Here is a 27538-nt window from a genome sequence, read left to right on the forward strand (position 1 = left end):
CTCCCCCCAAGATTATAAAGCCCCACTTTCAGATCTGATTTCCCTCTTTTCCCTTCAAACCACACAAGAAGAACATAGAGAATCTGCTGTGAGTTTAATGTAACCTACCTCTGGTAAATTTACCTCTTACCAACTGTAATAACCATAAATAAACAAACACAGACAACACGGTAAGTTGCAAGATGTAATGTTTAGTAATTTAAATTTACAGGTGATAACTCAACATTTGAATACAAGATGAATGAAAATAAAAAATGGCCCTTTAAAATAAACAGGTCTTTAGTTTGGTCGATATTCTTTTTGGTCTGTGTGCTCTGTGATCACTTTCGAGTTCTGTCTTGTCAGTCCACTGTCTGTGGTTATTGATATCAATTATACGTTTCTGGTGATAGTATGCTCCTTTTTTCAACGTGTGTAGCAGTCCTGGTTACTTGCACCACCCTACCACCAGGAGTATCTGATGAGTCAATTCTGGGTTCCAGGTAGAATCACTCTGGGAGGCTTGCCATCAATGGGAATGGATCTTCAAAAGTGGCTCTCACTCTGTCCACAAGAGCTGACCTGTTTTATGCAAACAGGACTTTTAGATTCAGTTTTGTCTATTTGTTGTACGGTAATTATACTAAAGTGTAACAATAATGTAACACTAAGCATCATATACAATATAACACTCAATGATAACATGTTCAGGCATTACATTACACTCAGTTTTACTGCACTACAGTTTCAATATCAATATCTGATTATTACCAACATACATCATTGTACTGTTAATTAAACAGTAACTAAAAACATAGCGATTATGACAATAGCATTAAGCTTTTACCTCAATACAATATTAGGAAGGATTATGGCAGTATACATGTTACATATGGCCCTGCTAATATTCCCACCCTCCAGTGTGAGTACAATTTCTTTACATCAACTATCACATTCTCCACAGTAAAATGTAAGAATTTAATATTTATCCCTTAATAACAACACAACAATCATGTAAAACATTGTATTTCAACATCCTTTCCTTTACGTATAGTAATGTACAATTTACTTAACTATTCATTGCAACAAGGTAATTACAGTAAGTAGGCCGCAGTAACACCCAGCTGAATTGTGTGTTAAACTGTCACTATTCCAGTAACTTTAGCATAGTTAACTAAAATCTTAATCCACTGTCAGCAATCAACAACTATGGTACTATCAAAACATTTTAACAAAACCTCCATAAACATGCAGGCATATAGCACCATACACACAACTAGCAACATTAGCATCATACTGCTTGCTTACAGTAAATGATAAATAATATAAATAAAACAAATGTTAAAGTTCCCAGTTGCTTCTCTTTAGATTTCTTTTTGTGTTTAGTAACTGGCCTGTAGATATTTCCTGTAAGTCTGTCAATGTTACTGGTCTTTGCTCAGGTTGCAGTCCCATGAGCACGTCTCCTCTTCTCCTCATGTAAACAATCAATAACACAGTTGTTGTGACCTGTCAATCAAGCTCAGCTAGGGGCCGGACTTGACCAGACTATAATTTCTGAGATTTCAGATTCCTCTCTTCTTATTCAGTAAGGACAGTAACATTATATTAATAGATATTTTAACCATTTATTGTCACTGGGTTACATTAACAGGGACTATTTCACCTTAATATTATTTGGTTAATGTGATATCTATTGTTTGAAGTTAACAGTATAAGATACAAGATAATGTTATATTCTGGAAAGGATTCTATGTTAAGAAAAGAGAGGAAAAAAGCCAGATTGTGGCTGCATTAATAATGTTATTTCAATTATCAAATGTATTTCTTATTAGTAATGTTTTGTTTGTAATTATTCAGATTTGTAACATTTCTTTAAAAAAAATCATCCACTCCAAACGATAACCTACTCACTGACTGTAATGAACTGTTGAAATGGAAACACCACCATTGCAATAGCTTTTTCAGAAAGTCTTTATAAAAGTTACACACTGCATACTGCTTTGTTGTAAATATGGATGTGCCTTTGTTTTATTCATCTTCATTCTTGTAGAAATCTGTGTGATGAGAGAGAGTGGGAAATATCTAGAACGAATACATTGACTAGTATTTGACTATTTGATCATTTAGTCTTAATGTAATATGAGTTAGTATATTGTGTTAATGAAAATTTTAATTTTGGTGACAGCTGGGAAATTGTGCTGCTGAAGAAATGATTGTTGATTAAGTTCCTTCATTAGCAGGATGTGTTATGTGTTGTGTTGATGTTTCATGTTGAGGTTATTAAGGAGGCCTGTGGACAGATATGAGAGCTCTGGAGGAGTTGCTTCAGTTGTGAGGTGACAGTTTATGTTGGTGGACTGAATTACATGACGTGTATTATTTTGTGAGAAACAGAATATTAGTGTAAGTAAATAAGTAGTGTTGCAGTGTTGGGCAACTTACTCAAAAAATGTAATGTATTACTCATTACTCTTTTCAAAAGTAATTTAACTTAACTTATTACTTTCTGCCAACAGTAATTAGTTACTCTACTAGGTATATTTATTTTCTGCTACTTGCCACAAATTGGTGATTGTGTCCTTTCTCCCAAAATGCAGGCTTACCACAATTAAAATCCAGTTTTGTTTGTTTAAAATAAAGGTAATGTGAATATTTTCATCTTTCAAACTAGTTTCCTCCACGATCACAAATATTAATCCAATGATGTGATTGGACTGTTGGATTTTAAATTAGGAGTAATGTTGTAACTAATTATTTTTTGAGGTGGTATTGTAATATTATTACTGAAATAAATTAGTATTTAGTTACACTGGGGGGAAGTAATCTTATTACTGTAATATTACTAGTATTGAGTTACTGCCCAACACTGGAGGCTTGGCATTAACTTTAATCTGTCACTTATCTCACTGAGAACATCATTCATTGTTCTCAACTCATTAATCTTATAATTAAGGAATCTTTTTAAGGTGTAAATGGCCATGAAGTGTGGAGATAACAGGAGAAGGAGATTCTAGCTGTAGAAACACTGTCGCCAAGCAGGGGAAACTCTCTGCTAAAAACAACCACGTAACAAACAGATAAGAAATGTTCCACATTTAAATCAAGTACTGAGCTCTGACTTATATCTACAGCACTTACCTCCTGTCCTGTATCCGTCCTGTATCCTCTGCAACTTCGGTATTGTTGTCAAATGGACTCAATAAAATCTTCGGGGGGAAAAAATTGAATTATTGAATTAACAGTGGAAATGGTAAATTGAATATGTTCCATATCTAAAATAAAATGTTTGTATTGGGTTATTATCAGTGGTGTAGGGTACAGCCAAGTATACAGAGTATACCCACTTATTTTTCAGTCAGCATTACCCACTTCTAGCTCCCCTCTGATGTGAAGTGATTTTTTGCAGGATGCTGATTGAGCAGTACTCATAATGTAGGTGTAAAAGTTGCATCAGACTGATACGGAGCCCCTAAAGGGACATGAAAACAAAAAAATGAAACGTTTCTTGTGCGCACTACAAACGTTTCATTTTTTTTTTTTTCCCCCATGTCCCTTTAGTTTGTTTACTGTAGTTTATTACCTTTCCAGATGATAATGTTATTGGAGGAGCTCCGCTATATTAGTTATTATTAAAGTTTTATTTATTATCTAGATCTCAGAGACCTCAGAACAAATATTATCACTCATTATATCAGCTACATTATAAAATGCATTACAAAGTTAAACCATAAATCTTTTCTCACAGGCTTTCACATTGTTGTCAGCTGTAATCAGAGGTTGCTAGTTTGAATCCCCACTGACCCTGTTTAATCACCTTTATATCACATTGTATTCCTGATGTTTTATTGTACAGTATCACCATCGCATATAATAATAATGATAGACTTTATTTATATAGCACCAAGAAACAGGTTAACAAAGTGCTTTGACAGGGTAATCACAAACAACAGGGGGGACAACACTATGAACCACAGCACCATCAGTAACAATATATAGAATAAAGGGTGAAGAGTGAAAAAGGGTCACTGCATTTCAGGACCTCAGGACCCGTGGAGGCACATGGGGGATTAAAAGGTCTGATTATAGTTTAGTAACCTAGCATGGTTCTAATTTCAGTGTTGGATGAGTCAATTTCGAAAAGCAGAATTCAGTCTTTTTAGAGTTTAGCTGAAGGAAGTTTTGGGCCATCCATTTGTGGATGCCCTTGAGACAGTTTATGAGAGAATGTTATTGGGGTCGCAGCTGTGGTAGATCTGGGTGTCGTCTACATAAAAATGGAAAATAATTTTGTGTGCTCTTATGAGAGATCCTAATGGCAGCATTTAAAAAACAGCTGGTAAATAAAATCAGGCCGAGCACCGAACCCTGAGGAACCCTACAGTGTAGTGCATATATGGATACAGGATTTCAATTACTCATTGTACACAAATGTTTTTAATTTATAAAGAATGTTGATTTTGGAGTAATATGGAGACTTGATGATTCCAAAGTTGAAACATCCATCATGTATACATTATCCTGTATACAAAAAAATACTAAAAAAGAAATGATTCACTGACCTTCACTGTCTGGTATTTTGTGCTTTGTAGCTGTCTGATGCAGTTTTTTTAATTCAATTTTTTTGTTTTGTTTTATTGTTTGTCGTTTTGTGTTCTTTGTGAAAGGGTGCAGAAAACAGAGTCCCACTAGGTGGCGACAAAACATTAAAGTTTGGTGGATTCACAACACAAACTGTGACTTCGTTTGACACGGATATTTATGTCCTCCATTTTATGTGTTTCCCTTATATCATTACATTATTCACAGGGTCTTGTATTAGATTATTCAGAGTTTATGTAACTTTTAACCAGATTGTTGTTTGAATGTTCTTCCATTTAACTTTTGTCTACCAGTGAACCACTGTTGCTACCATTAAGTTTTGGGATGGGTGTATGATTGGAACTGTGATAATAACCTTGATGAAAGACAATAATGGTAACACATTACAATAAGGGCCACTCTCTGTGATGATGGTGATGATGTTGATGACACAACGGGTGATGAGAACTGATCCAATTCTGTACCCATGGAGTCTCCCCTTGTGAATCATACAGCTCATTGTATGCAGTATCAATGTATTATTTTCACCTAGTATATTATTATTTTAGCATACTGGTGTCCATAAACAGTATTGGAATTGGTTATGACTGGAAAGCTGAGACTCTTGTGGAGTTAATGGACCTATTTGTATTGTGATTATGTTAGTCTGCATACCTGGCCAGAAATGTTTGGTTCTAAAAACGTTCTGAGAATGTTTTCGGCATAATTTTTACTTAGTTCCAAGAATGTTCATCTTAAAGATGAGATAATTCCCTAAAGAATATTATAAAAATGTTTAGTAATAACATTGAAAGAACATTACACTGCACATTGCACTAACATTCTTAAAACATTTCTGAAGAAACGCTTCTTCTAAAAACGGTCAGTGAATGTTACCATGCAAAGTTGTAATAATGTTTTCAGCGGAAAATTTTTATGTGCTTTCCTGAATGTACTATTAAACAACCGAAATAACTTTAGTCAGCCTACAGTAACAAATCAACACATAGTAGCCAGTCAATAACCACATAATAAATAGATAAAGAAAACCTCAGTAACTCATTGTAGCCCTATAAATGAATGGATGACAGCATCTGATCACACAATTGCTGAATAAACAGTCATTAATCATTATTCATCATCAATGGCACAGTGGGCAAATGTTATCACAATCACAGATTACAGTAAGTGCATTTGGTTTTTTTACACTTGAGAGATAATTTACATCCCTGATCCCACACCATAACAGAGACACCTCTATTTACCTATTCCAAGTTCATCCTATGGGCCTTTCGCTCAGCAAAGTCATTAACAACACTGCCACTGTCCAAATTCCTCACTCTGCTGTGCTCTATTGAGAGTATAGCCAATCCAGTCTTTCTTGTCCCATGCTACTCCTTAAATAAGACTTTATCAAACTCTGAATGCAAGGAGTTTGTCAGTGAAAGTCGGGGATAAATCCTTGCTGTAGTGGTCAAAGAGGCACCAGGCGTCTTGGTAAAGTGCACACCCTGCGCACTATTCATTGTCCCAGGGTGGATAGCCTGGATCCTGAAATGGCTATCATTATCACTAAGACTTTCATCTGCACAAAGTTCATCGAAGAGGCATTTCACTCTTTTGCGAATGTCGATGAACTCGCTCTGTGCTCCCCATCTCTCTGCTTCACCTGGTCCAACTCATATTGATTATGCAGACACAGGGCCTGGACTGTGTTCAGAAGGAGAGCGACTGCTTTTTGGATGTCTACATCTTTCGCCTGCAAAATCTTTGACATTGCATTAACATTTTCCAGTACTTTTGTTTGCTGTCTGACTAGAAAAAGAAAGATTTTTCCATTTGTTTTTTTAGGCCTGTAACCTCATCCAGTTCCTCCCTCTTTTCGCTTACGAAGGTGATTTTAGTGAGAGCTTTCATGACATCTACATACTGATATACGGGCAGCAAGGGCTTCATACCTTCATAGACATTTCAGGGTAACGTTACTGTGCACTGACAGTTTAGATGAAATGATGCCAGAAAGGAGGGACCACCTCTACATACTTTGGCTGAAAAAAGTATATAGAGCATCAACAGTATCATAAAACTGGCGCATCTCAGCTATATTTTTCAGTGTCAGATTCAAGTCGTGCACAGCACAGTGTATTTGTTTGGTAAGTGGTTCCATCTCCATGATCCTGGCCTGCACACATGAATAGACCCCACTCATGTTAGCTGCACCGTCGTATCCCTGCCACCAGCACTTGCTCAGGTCCAGTCCGTTACTCTCTATGCTGTCCAGAATTTTATTTTGCAGCTCATGGGCTGATGCATCCACTGTTTCCTAGAAACCAAAGAAAGCCTCATTTATCAGGATATCTTTGTCAATCTTTTGGCTCTAGGTGGGTGGTCGTCTGCCTCGACCAGTTGGAGTGAGAGAGAGAGAAGAGAGAGAGAGAGAGAGAGAGAGAGAGAGAGAGAGAGAGAGAGAGGGACAGGTGCACAGTAACAACAGTAGCAACAACTACACTAATAGTAGTGACTGATGATGATGAACATGACAACAGCAACGATGGGGGACAATGAGCAGTGACAACAGCAACAACAGTAACCGTAGCTATAATAATACTTATAATAATAATAACAATAATATCAGTGATATTGGCAATGGCAATCTAGCAGGACCATGGCAGGAGGCTCCACCAGGATCGATAAGAACCTGCGAGACGAGAAAGCACAAGAACTCCGGGGAAGAAGTGAAGTTAGTTACATGCATTAATGGGACATGAATGAGTGCAGAAAGAGAGAGGAAGAGAGGAGCTCAGTGCACCATGGGAAATCCCCCGATAGTCTAGGCCTATAGCAACATAACTAAGGGATGGTTCAGGACTCACCTGATCCAGCCCTAACTATAAGCTTTATCAAAGAGGAATGTCTTAAGCCTACTCTTGAATGTGGTGAGGGTGTCTGCCTCCAGAACCACAACTGGAAGCTGGTTCCACAGGAGAGGAGCTTGGTAACTGAAGGCTCTGGCTCCTGTTCTACTGTTATGCCACTGATTCAAGGGTTTGCTGTTTATTAACGCCAGCGACCTCTAAAATGTATAAAGTGATAAAATAAAACTTATTTTATATTCAATGCGTTTGTTTTGTTTGATTATACTTCTGAATATATTTACAGTCAAGTTTTTAAAAGTACAGCGTACACGTACACCTCACTATCAGTGGTGGAAAAATTTTAATAATTTTCTTAAGTAAAAGTAGTGATAGCACACACTATCTTACGTCTACATTACGTAAGTAAAAGTCCTGCATCAAAGTACAAGTGTATTATCAGCTAAATGTACTAATTTATGTTATAGCTGGTTGAAGTGGAGTTTATGTAAATACTTTAGATTCTTTTGGGTAGTTCAATCTGTAACACAGCATCATATTTTATAAACTGATAACATGTGTGTTAATAAATGTAGTGGAGTACAAAATACAATATTCTATGAAATGTATTGAAGTCTGAGTGAAACAGAAGTATAGAGTTGCTTACAATGAAAAAATAAATGTACAATGTATGTTCAAGTGCATAATCCCAGCACTGCCCAGTTTACAGTTTTATAAAGATGTGCTTGTCAGACGCGCAGAGGCTGCTAGGAAATGAGTCCTCTTCCTGTTTGACTGCAGTGAGCGTTTTTACTTTCACTTTCACTGATGGTTGTGCAGCAGCAAGACATCCAGCAGGTGAGTGAACTGGAGCAAAACTAGTTAATAATTCTATGATCGATCCTCCTCCGTCAGTCCACTGTTGTCTGTGTGTTCTGGGCTCAACCGAGAGCTCCTCAAATGTTTTCAGTCAGTGTTTAATCTGCACAATCTCTCTGAAATGAGGAGATTTACTGACACACTGAGACTAAAGTTTCTAGAAACTTTTAGGTCGAAGGGAGGAGATGCCATTTTAGAGACTATGAGAGGAAGAGGAAGTAGAGTTGCTTTACAGTGTAAATGCGCAGCAGTAGGCATTCTGCCTTTCTTATAGAGGAGGAGAACAACCCTGTATTTGATTCACCCAGAGCCAGTCCGCCCGAGCGGCATTCTTGAATTTCCCTCGTGATAAATAAAGTATCTATCCATCTAGGGACCCACCAGTTTGCAAGGGCCCCACCTCCTTCTCGTGTCGAAGTGGGTGTGAGTGTTTACAACTTTAATGAGTGGAAGAATGGACTCTCCGACAGAAAAAGAGGAAGAAACACCAAGGCAGTGAATTGTGGAAACAGAACAACAACAAAAAACTCTCTGTTTGATGTCAGTAAGTAACAGTAAGGTTAAGTTGATGTGCCGTTTGCAGCATCTCTGTCTGTCTGTCTGTGTCTTCGAGAGCTGTTCTGTGACTTTCTGTCTGACAAGATTTATTTGTGATGTGATTGAATATAACTGCTGCAGATTTCCAAGATTAAAGTGGTAAATTAAAGGCAAAACAATTCTCAGAAATTGACCTGTTAATTAAAAGCAATTAAAGCAAGAACGCATGCCTGAAAGTTATCCATGAGGAAATGTGTACAATGTATTTTATTAATTATAACTGCATTATGTCTGAAATCAGACATGGTGTCTGACAACTTTAACCCCTGAATTCAAATCTGCTCCCTAAAGCAACAAGGCTGAAGGCTACCTGTGTGAATGTAATGCTACTGTTAGAATAAGTGTACAGTCAGTCGTACCAATCACCCTCTGGATTCTTCTGGAAATAGAGTTCTGCATAGCATATGGGGGCTCAGAGGTACGACGAGTCATCCACCAATGGGTAGGTTAGTGGTTTGATCCCCAGCTCCTCTCGCTGCATGTCAAAGTGTCCATGATGCTGCACATTGGTGTGAATGATTAGTTTCTTTTCTGATGAGCAACTGCCAGTTGGCACTGTGGATGGGGGGAGTGAGGCATGTAGTGTACAGCGCATAGTCGAAAGACTAGAAAGGCGCTTTACAGTCTATTTACTATTATCACTAATATTTTGAATTATATTGTGAATTACCTGCAACCTCATTAAATGATCTTTATAAGGATTAAATGGGAACATAACAAATGCATTCTGGCCATAGAAGCACATTACTCTGCACTTTACTTCTGGTTAGATGCTTAACTGCATTTTGTTGTCTTGTTGTTGACTTGTATTTTGTGCAATTACGATAAAGTTGAATCTAATCTAATCTAAGATGGTATAAATACTGATTTCCCTCAGATGAGAATAGATATCTTTCATAGAGGACATCATTGGGGTAAACTATGATTCTGACGGTCTCCAAACACCCTTGCCCTCTGCGGTGAACCTCACAATCTGTGCACAAATGTCTTCCAAATGCGCAGAGCACATAGAGCTTCTCTGTGGGAAACATCTAGATGAGACAGAGCTGAACAGGGCTGTACCGACCCTTTCACATATGCCTGGATTGGACTATTACAGATTCTTAATGTTGACTTTCTCTAATTATTGTTACTATATATGCCAATAATGATGTGTAAACTGTCACATTTTGTGTCAAACTGTAGTTTTATACAAAGAAGCTTGTCTGTGTAACATGAGGCAGCAGCAGATGAAGTCAGACAAGTTAACAAACCTTTAATAACATTTTATCTTCCTCTCTTCAGGTTATTAAAGCAGGCATTGGTTTTCAGTTTAATTAGTTTCCAGCACAGTGACATCATGGCGACTGCAGCACCAGGTGAGTCCAGTCCAACTTTATTACTAGGGACCGAGCCAGTGTCAAACACTGTGAGGTCTCAATTGTTTTTGCTAAAGTTATTATTATTATTTGTGGGAATTTTTAATCGCATTTTTGACCCCCTGAACATATACATCCGATCAATCCTTCCTGTTGATTTTTCGTCAAACGTGTGACAACGTAGAGTGATCTCCCTCAGCTTCTGGCGATGAGGGCTTAGGAGTGGGGTGACGTGAAAGTTTCATGTTGTGGTCCGAACATGTTACGACGGCATGTGACGCAGCCGCACCACACCCCAAGTTGCATGGAGTGCGAGGTCCCGCCCAATGCTGCTTTCAGCTTTTATTTATTTTTGCACTAAAAGTAATCTGGTGTTCAGAGCTCCATATCCACTGAAAATGGTTGTTTTTAGGTTTATCATTATAACAATTGTTACCATTACATTCCTGTAGACTACTCAATTCAGTTTTATTTGTATAGCGCCAATTCATAACAAAATTTTCTCAGGGCACTTTTCAAATAGAGCAGATCTAGACCGTCCATACTCCTTATAACATTATTTACAGAGACCCAACAGTTCCCACCATGATCAAGCACTTGGCTACAGCTGCAAGAAGTGAAGTTAGTAACATGAATTAATAGGACATGAATGAGTGCAGAAAGAGAGAGAGTGAGGACGAGGGGAGCTCAGTGAATCATGGGAAGTTCCCCTGATAGCCTAGGCCTATAGCAGCATAACCAGGGGTGGACTGGGACAAAAATTCAGCCCTGGCATTTTCTGTCCAGACCAGCCCACTACATTATCAGCAGACACTACATTAGGGGTGGGAGATATGGGCAAAAAATAATATCTCGTTATTTTTTGGGATTTTGGCGATAATGATAATCAGTCGATATCCTTTAAAATGTGATTGGAATTGTCTGTAGTTAGGGCTTGTCTCCACCAAACGCGTTTTTAGCACTGAGAGCTCCAAAAACTAATTTTCCGAGCGCCCAGCAGTGTTAAAAGTTGAACAGATTTCAACTGCGCTAAAAAAGTCTTTTCGAAACTAAACCATTTCCATGCCAGAGAGGTAGACCCACGTCTCGGCACTAGCTTCAGGGACTGGAGGTGCTTGCATTTTCTCTCTACCATCACAATGCGCTGCTAAACTGTTGCAAGGAGGATGCTAGCGAGAGGTCACGTGATCACGTCATGTGATCACGTGACTGAATCCTGCCATGCTGTAGAGAGCGTTGCTGCACCGTGTATTAAGTGGATGTGAGGAGTTTCCACGTGCGTTCCAATATTTTTGGCGAAGTAATTTAAATACTCAATAATGGAAATTTGCACATCGTCAAAACAACAATGACGATATTATCTCAAACGATATATATCGCCCACCTCTACACTACATAGAAGTCGACAAATCTCGCAGCATCTCCTCTCATGCATACTACAAGGGAGAGTCATAGTTCTTGATAGCAGTTAACAAATAAAGCACGTAACTATGAACTCAAGGACTAAAATTGACAGCTATAGCAATCAATCAATCAGTCTTTATTCATTATAGTGTCAAATCAGAAGTTATGTCATGACTAGGGGTGGGACGAGACTAACGGGAAGAACCCTCATGCTACCCTTTCAGTTTTTAGTCTGTGACTGTGAAAATCTTTTGGTGTAAGCCCAGCATTAGTTAAAAGCAGACTGGGACAATAATAACAAAATATCCTGACAAATAATCTAAATAGAAACATATTACAGACAGTAGCAGCATTAGAGCTGAAACTCATTGGTTTTAACGGTGACTCAGTCATTATGAAACCATAAATAGAGTAAAAAATAATGATCTATAGCTGTGTGAAAAAGTCTAAGACATGAATTACAGGTCTGAATAGATATGCATTCTCATATACGTGTACGTGCACATGTATATATTGCCCTACTTCCTCACCAAATTCATGACCTGCAAGAAACAGCAAACAGAACTTGTACTCAGTATCTGTGTACTGACAAGTATATGTAGCCATGTAGCCTTTTTGTGATGTAGTGACACTTAGTGAACAAATGTATCTGTCATTAAGGATCACTGAAGTCTCAAAAGAGCCCTACCTGCATAACTGTTAAGTGAACTTAAAAGATATGCAGATGTTTGAAATTAAAATCATCAATATGAAAATCTTCAACCAGGAAATAATCATAATCAAACCTTTTGTTTAAATCTGAGACAAAACAAGTTGCATAATAAACTCACAAAGTCAAGACGAAGCTCTCTCTCTCTCTCTCTCCTGTTTGACAGGAGATGATGGTAGCAGAGAATATAAAGAGACATTTATGAATTACCAATTGTCATTTTATCACACATATAGTATGTTTCTTCACATAAACCTTTAAACATACACATATTGCATTCCTCTCACCACGTGAAATAAGCTCAGGAAGCCAAAAGTGGCCCAGTGAATGATGGAGGAGACAAAGCAGGTCCTCAAAAGGGGACAGAGGGAAAACAACTCCTTAGGCTCTCATATATAGGGTGGTCAACCTAAAAGAGACATGGAAACATTATTAAGTCATCATCACAAATCAAGTATGAATTCATATAACATTACAAGACACATGACATACTCAACCAATCAGAGACGTCTCAGTAGCCAAAAAGTGGTGAAGTGGAGGCAGAGAGAGAGCAAGTCCTTGAAAATGGACGGAGGGGGAACAACTCCTCAGGCTCTCACATGTCAAGTGTTCAACCTGAGAGGGACATGGAGACATTATTAAGTCTCTAACCTTATGAATTGAAAGATTACAATAAATTCAATGGCAAATATTGCAAATTAAACTCATTATTTCCTCTAGGTTTACTTGTATTTTGTGCTCAAATTCAAAGTATCTCATCTGTATTTACAATACAGCTTGATTCTGCATCTCTATTTACAGTCATCAGTCCATGTCAATGGTTACTGTTGCTATGGCAACAAGAGACTGCTGACGTTAGCAGCTGTTAGCTAGCTTAGATCAATAATAACCTATGATATCACAATTCGGCATATTTAAACCAAATCAACCACAACTACCAACAGTCACAGCCCTTCAACTCTGGGCTAATATGTTGTCACAAGTATGCAGTTAATGAGGTCCCATCACATTCAATGGAAAAACCAGGCTAACGTTACTCACCATGTCTGCCTCCACTCGCTCGTCTCCCGGCGCAGCAGCACCTGCTGGGGTGGTGACCCCGGCACCAAATAGGTCTGTCAATGTCCAACATTTAGCAGCTTCCACCTCCAGAGACTTCAGCTTTTTAAGTCGCAGTGTTTCAGTGCCACCCGGGTGTTTCTTACGGTTATCCATCTTCAGCTCAGCAGCAGCCCGTCCCGCCACTCCGGCCCATGCCATGAGGTCCCGCCCACCCTGGTTTGTGTTATGATTGACAGCACTGTCAGGGCTCTCTGAGCCTGTCAGCCCACGATTGATTGACAATGACAAACATTGACCAATAATATGTGTCGATGCTGGCAACACACTGCTAGCCTTCTGTAGCCAATTGGCCCAACTGGAGGGAATTTAGAGAGAGAAAAAAAACAAAAAAACATAGCGGACCGGACCAGCCCACATTGGGTCAACGGCCCACTGGGACGATGCCCGGTATGCCAGATGGCCAGTTCACCCCTGAGCATAACTAAGGGATGGTCCAGGACTCACCTGAGCCAGCCCTAACTATAAGCTTTATCAAAGAGGAATGTCTTAAGCCTACTCTTGAATGTGGAGAGGGTGTCTGCCTCCCGAACCACAACTGGAAGCTGGTTCGACAGGAGAGGAGCTTGGTAGCTGAAGGCTCTGGCAGAGGTGTACAAGAACTTCAATTTTGTCTGAGTTTAACGTCAGAAAATTGCAGGACATCCAGGTTTTTATGTCTATGCCAAAGACATACATGTAATTTAGCTAATTGATTAATTTTTATCAGGCTTTGATGATAGATATAACTGGGTATCATCTGCATAACAGTGAAACTTAATGGAGTGATTCCTTATACTATTGCCTAAGGGAAGCATATATAAAGTGAATAGAATTGGTCCAAGCACAGAACCTTGTGGAACTCCATTACTAACTTTAGTGTGCATGGAGGATTCATCGTTAACATGAAAGAAAATGTACTCAGGTCTCTGCAATAGAATATGATGGTCATTGGTGTCACATGCAGCACTAAGATCTAACAGCAAGTACAGAGACAAGTCCATTGTCTGGTGCAATTAAAAGGTCATTGGTAACTGTTACGGCCGCCGCTTTAGTGTATATTCATTATGGTGTTTCATGTGATTCCCTGTTGAGGATTGGTCCTCTGGAGCAGAGACCGCCTACTTCCTGGTTGCTGTCCCCTGGCTTCAGTGATTGGTGTGGCTGCAAGTCCACTGAAGCTACCAATCAGGAGACTTCAATTAACCCCAGCTGCACTTAAATAGCTTCTGTGTCCACAGTTCAGGGCGGCTGTGATCTAGTGATCAGTTCGCCTTGCTGTTGGTTGCACACCATTTTGTTAGTGTTTGTACTTTCTAGTGTTGCCTGGCTGTTGTCTGAGTGGATTCAGCCAGTGCCTTTGTATCTTTTGTGACCCTTTAAGTTGTTCAGTAATTGCTAGTTTGGTTTTGTTTCTAGTTTGTAAGCGTATGGGTGCTGATCTCTTTTTGTTCTTCAGTATTATCCAGTCCTTTTCATTTTTGTACTAGTTGTTTGTCAGCACCTGTATAGCCTCTCCTTTGTTGTATTTCATTGTGCAAGCATACTCTCCTTAATTAATTAAAACTACTGATTTTAACCTGAACCTGTCAATTGTTGTATTCCATCTCTTTTTCCAATTCCAATTATATGTTACTGCTCCCCAAAACGAGCTGGGTCGTAACATAAATGGGGGCTCGTCCGGGATAAAAAAGAAAATTGTATATTGGTAATTGTAAATTGACACTGGAATAGGGTCTGTCAGTGTTTAATTAATTGGTGAGAGTTTGCTGGGCTCCTTTGACTACTAGGTAAGTTAAGTGAGCTCATTAGTGGATTCAGCTGTCTGCTTGAGTGAGTGCTGCTGGCTACTGAGCACCATGGCAGAAAAGTTTGATTTGGAGACATTTGTTGAACATCCTACCGTTGAACAAGTAAATAGTTGTAGGAAGGATGATTTAGTGGAGCTAGCTACTCACTTCAATATTCCCTTTGTCAGGTCCATGCTTAAAAAAGAAATTAGAGAACGAGTGATTAGTGGATTGGTGGAACAGGGTGTGATTACTCTGACTGAGCAGCTGGAGTCTGGGTCTCTTCCCAGTTCCTCAGCAGAAGGAGTGGTCCAAGTACTCAGACACCCTCAGACTCTGGGGAAGTCTACCAGGCAGGTGAGCGAGGGAAGACCCCGTTTATTATGCCTAAGTATGATCCTTCCCCACAGAGCAGTACTGGAAATGCCGGGGACCGGCTTAAAGTCCGTCTGGCTCGGCTGCAACTGGAAGCTCATGAGCGGGAGATCCAATCCCAGTTCCAGCTCCAGTTGGAGATAAGAAAAGCTGAACTTCAGGCTGAGACTGAGAAGGCAGTGAGACTGAGACAACTCGAGCTTGAGGCTTCTGACACAGGGTGGAGTGCTCCTAGAGGCTCAGGTATGTCACCACCTTCCACCACCTCCACCAGCTCTCCTAAAATAGTGTTTGACATTAGTAAGCATGTGGCTTTAGTACCTGTATTTCGGGATAATGAAGTTGACTCCTATTTCAATGTGTTTGAGAGGATAGCGGCTGCTTTACAATGGCCACCTGAAGTATGGACGCTTCTGCTTCAGTGTAAAATGCATGGTAAAGCTCAGGCTGCTATGGCTGCACTCCCTGTTGAAGATAGCTTAGATTATGAAACTGTCAAGACAGCTATCTTACGAGCTTATGAACTTGTGCCTGAAGCGTACCGACAGAAGTTTCGAGGTCACAAGAAAACTTCTGCTCAGACCTATGTTGAGTTTGCCCGTGAGAAGGGAACTCTGTTTGATAAATGGTGTGCAACATGTAAAGTTAGTGATTTCAATGCGTTGAGAGAGCTAATCCTGTTAGAGGATTAGCTCTTAGACTTGCTAAAAGGTTATTGGCAGGTACCTTTAACAGACCGTGCCAGAGAGATTTCCGCATTTGTCACCCCGATCATTTCTGCCAGTACAATGTGATGGCTTTTGGTATGTGTAACGCTCCTGCTACATTCCAGAGACTAGTTAACACTGTATTGTCCGGTTTGCCAAACTGCAACGCTTACCTCGATGATTTAATCATTTATTCAGATACCTGGGAGAACCACATGCATGTATTGGAGCAGGTTTTTGACCGTTTGGCCCGCGCTACGTTGACTCTAAATTTGGCCAAGTGCGAATTTGGAAAAGCCACCGTAACTTATCTCGGTCAGCAGGTTGGACAGGGACAAGTGCGCCCCCCTGAGGCGAAGATCGTTGCCATTAGGGATTTCCCCGTGCCAACCACACGTAAAGCGCTGCGTCGGTTCCTGGGAATGGCTGGCTACTATAGGAGTTACTGCCGCAACTTCTCCAGTATCGCTTTTCCACTAACAAGCTTGCTCAGCCCTAAGGTAGACTATGTGTGGACCCCAGAATGCCAGGTAGCATTCGATGGTGTGAAGGCTTTGTTAAGTCACACTCCTGTGCTCGCGGCCCCTGACTTTTCCACGCCCTTTAAGCTCGAGGTAGATGCCAGTGCAGTGGGCGCTGGTGCGGTCCTATTACAGAGGGGGAAGGATGGCATTGATCACCCTGTTGCTTACTTTTCCCGCAAGTTCAACCGACACCAGGCAAATTATTCCACCATTGAAAAGGAAACCCTTGCTCTGTTGTTAGCACTACAGCACTTTGAGGTCTATGTTGGGTCTACTTCTCTACCTGTTAGTGTTCACTGATCATAATCCCCTTGTTTTTCTGTCCCGCATGTTTAATCACAACCAACGACTCATGCGGTGGGCACTGTTGGTCCAAGACTTCAACCTCGACATCCATCATAAAAGGGGGTCTGAAAATGTAATCGCGGATGCTTTGTCTAGGCTGTAGAACTTAGCTATGTGTTATGTATGTAACCTTGACGTCAAGCCGCAAGGGCTTGTAATTTAAGGGGGGAGTGTTACGGCCGCCGCTTTAGTGTATATTGCATATGCATAGACAGCCTGTAGAAGAGGACCATCCCGCGTTTTGAGGGTTAAAGTGGAACTGCATTTGGTATTCACTTAGCTGTTCCTTGAGGTGTGGGTTCATGGCTATAAATGCATCTCTCAGCTCTCTGTCTCCTCCTTTGAAGTTGGTGCCCCAGTCAGAAAGCAGCTCATAGGGGCGTCCTCTACGTGCAATAAAACATCGGAGACACACACAAAAAAGTGGCAGGGGTGCCCGGTTAGCTCAGTCGGTAGAGCTGGCAACCCATATGTGACCACGAGAAAACCAGCAACAAGTCTCCTGAGAGGCATTTTACAGATTCTGAAAGTGTAGTTTCTAAGCTTTCCAAAGATGTCTAACACATGGAAATCTGATAATATTTGAAGAAGTTGTGGCCATTTGAATGTATGCACAATTAAAAACCCTTTAGGGAGAAAACAGCCCTAGAACATTTGCAATTCTCACCTCAGGAAATTCTTACCCCCTCCCTAGTCAACACAATGGTGCTCATTTGCATCTCATTAAGATAAGCCCCACCCCCTGCACTCAGTGACATCTGGTATCTGTTAGCCAACAATGGTTATCAAAAGCAGTTATCATGTAGTTAATGTTGATGTAGTGTTATTTTCCTTACGCACTTTAGTGGAGTGATCAGAATTAGAAGGTACTTTATTGAAATGGAAATGCTTTTATTACAAAAAGCCCCTGAAAATCATTGATTAATACACAGGATAAGATGTTACAATCCCCTGTGCCATAATCCAAGGTATAAACCACATCTATACATCTACAACCACATCTGTTTAAAACTCTGTAAAGCGCCATGAGACATGTGTATTGTTTTGGTGCTCTATAAGGGAAATTAAATTGATATTGAAATTTAGAAGTGCAGTGTAGATGGATCAGTCTGTTGCTGAATGAGCTCCTGTGGCTGATCAGCACATTGTGGCGAGGGTGTGAAGAGAGTCCAATTATTTGGTGATATCACATCTGCATCCTCTTCTGCATCCTCTTCTGTGGACTCTTCTATGGACTCTTCTGTGTTATGACCCTTGGCGCTGGGCATGTGATGTCTCTTGCCTCGTCAGCACAGAAAGGCCTGATTTTTTCATAAAGATAGGTCTGCCTGTCAATGTTCAGTCCAGGTGGGGCCAGGACAGGAAGACTGTCACCATGTCACCTGACTCTGGGTGTATACATCCAAACTGTTCCTCAGGTAGGCTAGTTGCTAAAGCATTTGCATCACAGTCATTCCAAGCAATTCAAGCATTATTCAATTTAACAGCAGATGCTCACATTACTAGTCAAAACCTCCCATTACAGCTTAGTTTCGATGTGCATATCATTTTAAAACAACAGCCTACGTTGTTGTTAGCTTGCTCAGTGCTAAGGTATAAACATGAAAACAGAAAACATGAGATAACAGTTTGTAATCCCTGTGACTTTGACTGCGACTTTGAATGAAAACATAACGCAAAGTAGATAACTTGGATGTTAATGTAAACTCACCCCATAAGAAACTGAAAAGTATTCCTGCAGACTTCATTGTCTCCGATGGAATAAGTGGTCTGGGGGCGCTTTCTCTTCGTCTGGCTGTACATAAGCTCTGGAGAAAGTTTGTCGCTGCACAAATGTGTCCCAATGAGAGAGTTCTCCTTTCTTCTTCCGTAGCATTTGCAGTCAAAGTTACGGATTTTCTCCATTTCGCTGTCTTTATCCCCCTCACATGTTACTGTAGATATAGTGTCTGATATCTTAAGCTCCAGCTCCTCTGGTGCGAGGCCGAGAGATTCTTCCTCGTCTTCATCTTCGGCTAAGGTCAGCTGTAGATTAGGGATGTTCTCCAGTGTAATACAGTCGCTTTCATCGTCAGTGCACTCATCAGAATCAGAAGTGAAATCGGCGTCGGAATAACCAGAAGTATCCGGCATCTCGCTAAAGTACAGCCATGATTTAGTAGCAGAATTTATGTGGGGGGGGCTGCATAAGTAGCCATGCGGTTCGCTACTAACGTGCCCCTGATTGGCCGAAAAAAATAACAAAAGCACGTGAATGGTCACAGGTAGCCAGTATGGAAATTACCTGTATCGCCGGACACGCCCAACGTAGCGCCAGCCTTTCCTGACACTATACCCGATTTCAAACACAAAATTTATACTTTTAAGGCAACCAATACTGTTATCTAAAACATGGAGTGGCTTCTTCATGATCTCAACTTGCACATTCTGTAAAAAAACGAGAGAAAAAAATAGTTTCTTTGTTTATGTGAATTCCTCCCAGCCGACTTGTTGCTGGTTTTTCTGTGGCGCGTCACATATACGGAGTTGCTGCAGCGGCCCGGGTTCAAATCCAACCTGTGGCCCTTTGCTGCATGTCATCCCCTGTCTCTCCACCCATCTTTCCTGTCTCTCTACAGCTGTCTCTATAAAAATAAAAAAGGCCAAAGAAATAACTTTAAAAAAGTTTAAAAGTTCTATGTGAATGCATCTGGTGGTCACACACAGTAGTCCCCATCATTTTCGACGCTCCACTTTAATGTTTAGACCAAAACAGTTTACTTCTGTACACCAAAAAGGAGGTTTCCATAGCCTTAGCCTGGAGGAAGGTAGGTCTGCCATTTTTGGATAGACAGATTTTGCCCGCCATTTCCATCCAGTAAGCAAGCCGCATTTAAGCAAGTACCCTATTAGGTCCTGGGTGGAGCAGTCGCTTGTCATAATCCTTTATCAGAAGCTGTTATAAAGGATGTTTAGGGTCAAGCACTATGAGATGGATAGTATCAGGTTCAAGGTCTTTACTTTGTCTAAGTCTGCCACCCACTCTTATGACTTCCAGTGTTTTATCACACTTAGGAGATAGTGGTGATGGATAACTATGTGGGGAAATTCCTCTGGGGAACTTTGAGATTGTGCATGAGGAATTAATGCAATTTCTGCTTCAGTTCTTGATAGACCAGTGGGACTAGAATTTAAATGACAGGTTGAGATTTGCCATGTTTGACAAGGGGCATCTACCAAATTTGTCCACGTGTTGTATTCTGTATGGTCTCTCCAGTCAGTGCTGCTGATAACTCCAAGCGGGGTATAGTCAGTTGCTTTAAAGGAGCTACATATGATCTGGCCATTACATCAATTTGGCTCTAGTAGTGAATTGGATGATGTATCCTATCTGTCAGTCATTGCTTTCATCAGAGAGTGTTGATAGTAGTCAAGAAGGATCGTTATTGTCATTACTCGCTGAACGGATAATACGATGGCTAATAATAACAAAATACTGGCGTTGTTTACCATTGTCACTTCCGGTTTTCTCGTGCACTCACTGATTCGCTAGTCAAGGGCTAGCACTCCACCAATCAGATTGGTAATCCGATTCTACATGTCGAATCAGCCAAAATGAACGCCGACGCCGATGGACGACAGCACGGGACACACCGAACCGATTCGAGTCACCAACCTCGCCTGACTGTCCGATGGCGTCTGACGGCCGATAATCGGGTTGGTGTGTCCTGGCCTTAAGGGGTCATATTGTGAAGCCAGCACTTTGTACACATTTCTCATGGTTAGAGTTTAGTAAGAAACAAGTCTGTGTCTAAAACCCAAGGTATCAGAGACACAATGCCAGCTTATTCCTAAAACACCCTCTACAGGATCTGTCCGGTTTTGACTCAGCACAGCACTGTCTGTTCTGGCAGCTGATGGTAGGTGTTCAACAACAGATGGAAGGTTACTTGCCCATTGCCTAATTTCAAATCCACCAGAGGATAACAGAGCCTTTATCTTGAGAAGGATTTTTTGTTCTTCATTGGTGCAGGAAGGTGATTTAAGGCAATTTTTCTTCAGGTCAATCTTGGTTGTAAGCTCACAACCAGCCTGTTTTAGTTTGCTAATCTCATTACTCTAGATATCAGCCGATCTTCTACATATGTTGTTTTAATCTGAGTTTTGACTTCAGACTTAATGGATCAAAGCCAGAAACTCTTCCCACACGTCCTGTTTTAACTCAAACAAGTTAAAACACATTTAAAAATAAACTTAATAAATAGTCAGTAATAATAATAATATCATATGTCTCTCCAGTAGTTAAAGATTACATGTGTTACAGTGTTCTGTATTCTTACAATGACAGATCTGCAACCACTAAAACGGAGAAGCAGCTATGGATTGCTGCCACCTTACAGTGAGTTAAACTAAGTCAATTATTCTTCTGTACATTAACATCTTTAATTACAGTCTTTGTTGGTTGAGGGCGCAAACTCAGTGAATTTATTTGTTTCATGATAACAGTGACACATTCACTAAATTCCACCTTAAAATGTCAATAAATTAAATTGTATTGTATTGACTTTGGATAAGGTCTACACTGAGAAGGTTTTTCTAATTCACTGTTTTCTTTTCAGTGTCTGAGCTGAGGGTTGTTCTGCTGGGGAACAGCTGGTCTGAGAGGAGTTCAGTGAGGAACTTCATACTGGGAGAGACTAAGATCAACACTGAGGAAGAACCAGACTGCTGTCTGACAGTCAGAGGACAGTTAAAGGAGAAAGAAATAGTTCTCATCAACACTCCAGATCTGCTGCATCCCAACATCTCTCAACACAAACTGACCGAACATGTGAAAGACTGTGTGAAACTCTCTGATCCTGGACCTCATGTGTTCCTGCTGGTTCTACAGCCTGAAGACTTCACTGAGGAACACAAACTGAGACTACAATCAATCCTTGAAATCTTCAGTGATCAATCATTTGATCATTCTCTGGTTCTGATATCAACACCCAGAGAGGAGAGTCCAGGGTTGATGGAAAAATACCTGGAACGTCCTCCATTAAAAGACATGATCAGAAAATGTAGATACAGATATTTGAAGCTGAAGAACCTTGAACATTCAGAGCTGTTAACACGCTTGGGTCAAATTGTGAAGGAGAATAATGGAGAATGTGTCAGCTGTGATGTATTTAAGGACCCAACAGCTACTTTACCAGGTGATCATCAAAGTCCAAAACAAAAGGAAACTCAGACTTCTATCACAGATGCTGTTAAAGCTGCTGGTAAGTGCAGAAACTATTCTGATAGTGAAAACTTTGATTACACAAATCTTCTTTGATTAAATTAGAATATTAAGCTGCTAATTAATCACATGACAAATAATTTTTACAGGTTGGAATATAGTAAAAAACATTCAGCATTTCACATTCTCCTGGGGAAACCCTTTGACTCATAGTAAGTAAATTCATCACAGTGCTAATCACATATCTGTAGATATATTTTTGGCTGCATCGTTTTACACAACTCACAATTCTTCACTTAATTAAAATTGATTTTAAATTATTTCATGTTAGTATCTTTATTTCAATAGGTACCTGTTATCTTTATTTATTTGTTACACTCTCTATTACTACTTTAATACTCTATTTTGATACATTGCATTTTCAGATTTTAGGGGAAATGCTGCTCTTTCCTAATATCCATCTATTGGTACATACTGGTGTGTGATTTGTGACTCTTCAATCCACAAACGGATTCAGTGGTTGTTAGAACATTGTCAAGTCTGTAGATGACGATCTCCTCATGTCAGACAAGTGATTTCAGTCTCATAGTGAATTTATGACATTTAATCTTTCTCTCTGTTGTATTACAGCATCTGGATTCAGGATTGTGCTGCTGGGAAAAAGTGAGGACAAACAGACAACACTTGGTAACTTCATCACTGGGAACCAAACTTTTCATTACCAAAAAACTTCCTCAGTCAAACACTGTGTGATGGCCAATGGAGAGTGGAGAGGAAAACCATTAATAGTGGTGAAAACTCCAGACATCTTCAGTCTGTCTGTGGAGACCGTGAGAAGAGAGATGAAGAACTGTGTGACTCTGTGTCCTCCTGGACCAAATGTTCTTCTGCTGTTAGTGAAACCTTCTGATTTCACTGAGGAGAACAGACAAACACTGAAGTTCATCCTGAGTTTGTTTGGTCAAGATGCTTTAAAACACTCAATGGTCATCATGACACACAAGGAGAATCAAAGTAAGACTATTAATGAACTCCTTACAGACTGTGGAGGAAGACACTGCAATATGGGTGAAAAGGACTACACATTGTTAATGCAGAAGATTGAGAACATTGTGCATGAAAACAAAGGAACCTTCCTCACCTTCACTGAAGAGACCATAAGACCAAAGTCTGAACTCATCAAACCAGCTTTAAACCTGGTTCTGTGTGGGAGGAGAGGAGCAGGGAAGACTTCAGCAGCCGAGGCCATTTTAGGTCAGACAGAGTTTCATTCAGTCTCCAACTCATCAGAGTGTGTTAAACATCAGGGAGAGGTGTATGGACGTTGGGTTTCCCTGGTGGAGCTGCCTGCCTTGTATGGAGAACCTCAGGAGGCAGTGATGGAGGAATCACTCAGGAGTATCTCCCTCTGTGATCCTGAGGGTGTCCATGCCTTCATCCTGGTCCTACCTGTGGCTCCCCTCACTGATGAAGACAAGGGAGAGTTAGAGACCATCCAGAACACATTCAGCTCTCGGGTCAATGACTTCACCATGATTCTGTTCACTGTGGACTCAGATCCTACAGCTCCAGCTGTTGTTAACTTTGTGAAAGAAAACAGAGACATCCAGGAGCTCCGTCAGAGCTGTGGAGGAAGATATGTTGTTCTCAACATCAAGGACAAGCAGCAGATCCCAGAACTGTTGGACATGGTGGAAAAAAATACTAAAAATAAACCACACGGCTATACAACTGAAACACTTGCACATACACAAATGGATAAAGTCATACAACTTGAGAGGCTGATAAAGAAGAACAAGATCACTGGTAAGTACTTTGATTTAAATATTTTTAATATAACATGTTCTACATTACAGTCTTGATCCTGTAATATAATTACTGTGGATATTTAAATTAATTCCTGGTCTTTATATTTCACAGGTGATGATGAAGAACGGAGTCCAGAGTGTCTCAGGATTGTGCTGATAGGGAAGACTGGCTGTGGAAAGAGCTCTTCAGGAAACACCATTCTAGGAAGAAAAGAGTTTAAAGCTGAATCAAGTCAAACATCAGTCACTAAACACTGTCAGAAAGAACAGAGTGAAGTTGATGGTCGTCAGGTGGTTGTGGTCGACACTCCTGGTCTGTTTGACAATAGTTTGTCTCATGAAGAGGTTCATGAGGAGATGGTGAAATGCATCAGTCTTCTGGCTCCAGGACCACATGTCTTCCTGTTGGTGTTACAAATTGGCAGATTTACACCAGAGGAGAAGGAGACATTAAAACTTATCAAGGAAGGATTTGGGAAGAATTCTGAGAAGTTCATCATCATTCTTTTAACTAGAGGAGATTCACTGGAACACGAGGAGATATCCATTGAAGAATACATTGAAAAGAAATGTGATGAATCCTTTAAGAAGCTGATCTCTGACTGTGGAGGAAGATACCATGTGTTTAATAACTACAATAAACACAACCACACACAGGTCAGTGAGCTGATAACCAAGATTGACACCATGGTGAAGGAAAATGGAGGCAGCTGCTACACTAATGAGCTGCTGCAAGAGGCCGAAGCTTCAATAAAGAAAGAAATGGAGAGAATCCTGAAGGAGAAGGAAGAAGAGATGGAGACAGAGAGGGAGGAGCTTCAAAGAAAACATGAGGAAGAAATGGAAAAGATTAAAACAAGAATGGAAGAACAGAAAGCAGAAATTGAAAAGGAGAGAAAACTGAGAGAAAAACAACTTGAAGAAAAGGACAAAAACATCCAAAAGGAACGTGAGGAGAGAAAGAAAGAACAGGAAATGAGAGAAGAAGAAGAAAGGAAGAGAAAACAACAGGAAGAAATTCAACGACAGGAGTGGAAACAGAAAGTTGAAGCTTTGGAGGAAAAAATAAAATCAGAGTCAGAATCAAAGGAAACCATTGATAGAAAGCTGGAGGAGAGCAGAGAAGAGATGAGAAAAGAACGAGAGAACTGGGAGAAACAACAAAAAGAATGGTGGGAAGAACGATTTGAAGAAGATGAACAGAGACGACAGGAGGAAGAAACAAAACTGAGGAAACTTCAAGAAGAATACGAACAGGAAAGAGAAATCTATGAAAAGAAAAGAAAAGAAGAGGATCAAATCAGAAGAGAACAAGAGGAAAAAGAGAAAAAAGACATTGAGGAGAACTATAAGAAAAAACTGGAGAATCTGAAGAAGACACATGAAGAAGAAGCCAGAAAGAAAGCTGAAGAGTTCAATGAATTCAAAGAGAAATACAAAAAGGAATCTGCAGCTCTGAAGGAAGAACATGAGAAACAAATGAAAGACAAAGATCAACAATATAATATCTTAGAGGCTCTTAAAGTCCACAATGAAGAACAAATGAGGAAAAAACATCAAGAGGGAATTTGCAATTTAGTGAAATGTGTGACCAAAAAGAAAGGAAATCTGAAAAAAATCAATCAGTTACTGACAAAACATGAAGAAGAAATGAAGAATACGAAAAGTGAGGAGGAAAAGAAAAATTTGCTGCAAAAACATGAAAAAGAAATGAATGACTTGATACAGGAACTGATGAATGAAGATGATTCATGTTGGATTTTATGAGCATATTTGTTCGATGTAAACGTCACAACAACAGATCAGTTTCAGAAGATTCCTTTTTTCTACTTTCATTTAGTTTCAATCAGTGAAACTTTAAAGAAGGAAATATTCCATAGTAATATTCAGCAGTGGACTACACTGTAATGTAAACTATGGTCACAGAAATACTTCTCATTGGCTGTCAGGTGTCTGAATCAGCAGCCTGTACAATATTCAACTGCAGGTAACCATAGCAACAGTAGGAATGCTGCAGGCTTCATCAGCAGGTAACCATAGCAACAGTAGTGATGCTGCAGGCTTCATCAGCAGTAACTGAAACTGAGTGCAAAATATAAAGAATCTCTACATGGGTTCTTTGGAGTAATGTTACAGTCTTAGTTTTTAGATTTTAATCATCAGTTTTTACATTATTTGTCTCCCTGGTGTTTATTTTTATATCGACTGTTTTAATGTTTTACATTTTATTATTTCTGTTGTATTCATTGTTCATCGTACAAACTGTATCTATTGTTCATTTTTGTTTTTATGTGTTGTTTCAGTTTGTTCTGTGAAGTCAATAAGAGCATCTGATAATATCTCCCTCTGGCTCAGCTCCAGTGTTCAGTCTGAGAGATTTCTGGATGTTTGAGTTGGATTCTTTAAATGACAAAATGTTGATTTCAGTCTGTTCTGTCTCGTGATAAATGAGGATTTAAACAGTTAATAACTCACTGACTCTGTACAATCATTGGTGTGGTTTTGTTTTAAGTTGGTTTCGTATAAAGTTTTATAAAATCTACATTATATTGTAGAGATAATAATAATGATAATGAATAAGTTGATTATTGTAAACAAGTTTTAGTCTGTAGAAAATCTTTTTGATATGATGTAGGCTATTTGTTCCTAATTATTAATGTAATTATTGACGGATTAAAACAGACAACAGCTCAGTAAAGAAAGACTTCAGCAGCTGGAAGCTCTGTTTGGTCTTTAGAGATGATCTTTGTTTTCTTTTGAATATGAGAAAGAAAATGATGTTTGTGAGTGAAATGAAATGTTTAGATGTCATTCACCCTGTTTTCTCTGCAACACCCAAATCACAAATATCACAGCAAATATTAAATATGAATCCAAGCTGAATATCATTTAAACTGCTCATCAGATGAATCAGAATGATAAAGAATGACTTTATAGACAATGAATGCTTTGATGTTTCTCTGTTTTGTTACATGTCCAATAAGAATAGATGCTTTATAACTGATGACATCAACTTAAGACAGAATTCAGATGAATCTTTAATTGTATGTTCTGTGTTTGATCTTTGGTTTCTGTGTTTATCATTATGAAAGATGAATAAAGTGTTTCCCTGTAGTTCACTGTGACTCTTGTTAAATGCTGAAGTCAAACAGACTCTTCTGCTCTGCACCTCTCTTGTGTGTCTGCATGTCAGTGTCTAGCAGATGGAGCTCCACCTTCAGGTGTCATATACCTGTTGGAAGTCTGTTGGTATCTGAGTAATAATGAACTCTTTATTTTGCCCATCACAGTTAATGTTAATGCCTGTATCATCTGAAATATGTCATAGA

General features: G+C 39.7%; 1 protein-coding gene and 1 long non-coding RNA gene across 7 annotated transcripts in view; one reads left to right on the forward strand and one right to left on the reverse strand.

Annotated features, from left to right (window-relative positions):
- LOC127360792 (GTPase IMAP family member 8-like) overlaps positions 1–27323 on the forward strand; it is a 36121-nt gene extending 8798 nt beyond the window's left edge. The window contains exons 1-8 of one of the 6 annotated variants that reach the window (XM_051395246.1): positions 8239–8270; positions 8665–8835; positions 10173–10246; positions 21526–21576; positions 21797–22441; positions 22551–22613; positions 23032–24207; positions 24322–27323. In XM_051395246.1, coding sequence (XP_051251206.1) covers positions 10228–10246; positions 21526–21576; positions 21797–22441; positions 22551–22613; positions 23032–24207; positions 24322–25976 — 3609 coding nt within the window. In that variant the 5' untranslated portion in view covers positions 8239–8270; positions 8665–8835; positions 10173–10227 and the 3' untranslated portion in view covers positions 25977–27323. Of the gene's footprint in view, positions 1–8238; positions 8271–8664; positions 8836–10172; positions 10247–14164; positions 15866–21525; positions 21577–21796; positions 22442–22550; positions 22614–23031; positions 24208–24321 lie in introns of those variants that run through there. The other 5 variants (XR_007883922.1, XM_051395243.1, XM_051395244.1 and 2 more) reach the window with 5 other exon arrangements.
- On the reverse strand, positions 12670–13494 carry LOC127360797 (uncharacterized). The gene is made up of 3 exons (XR_007883924.1): positions 13401–13494; positions 12852–12974; positions 12670–12768 (listed from the first exon to the last, which is right to left on the reverse strand). It is a non-coding gene; the product is annotated as an uncharacterized LOC127360797 (long non-coding RNA).
- Positions 27324–27538: the final 215 nt, after the last annotated feature.

This window comes from Dicentrarchus labrax, unplaced genomic scaffold (genome assembly GCF_905237075.1).
Source record: "Dicentrarchus labrax unplaced genomic scaffold, dlabrax2021, whole genome shotgun sequence".
NCBI lineage: Eukaryota > Metazoa > Chordata > Actinopteri > Moronidae > Dicentrarchus > Dicentrarchus labrax.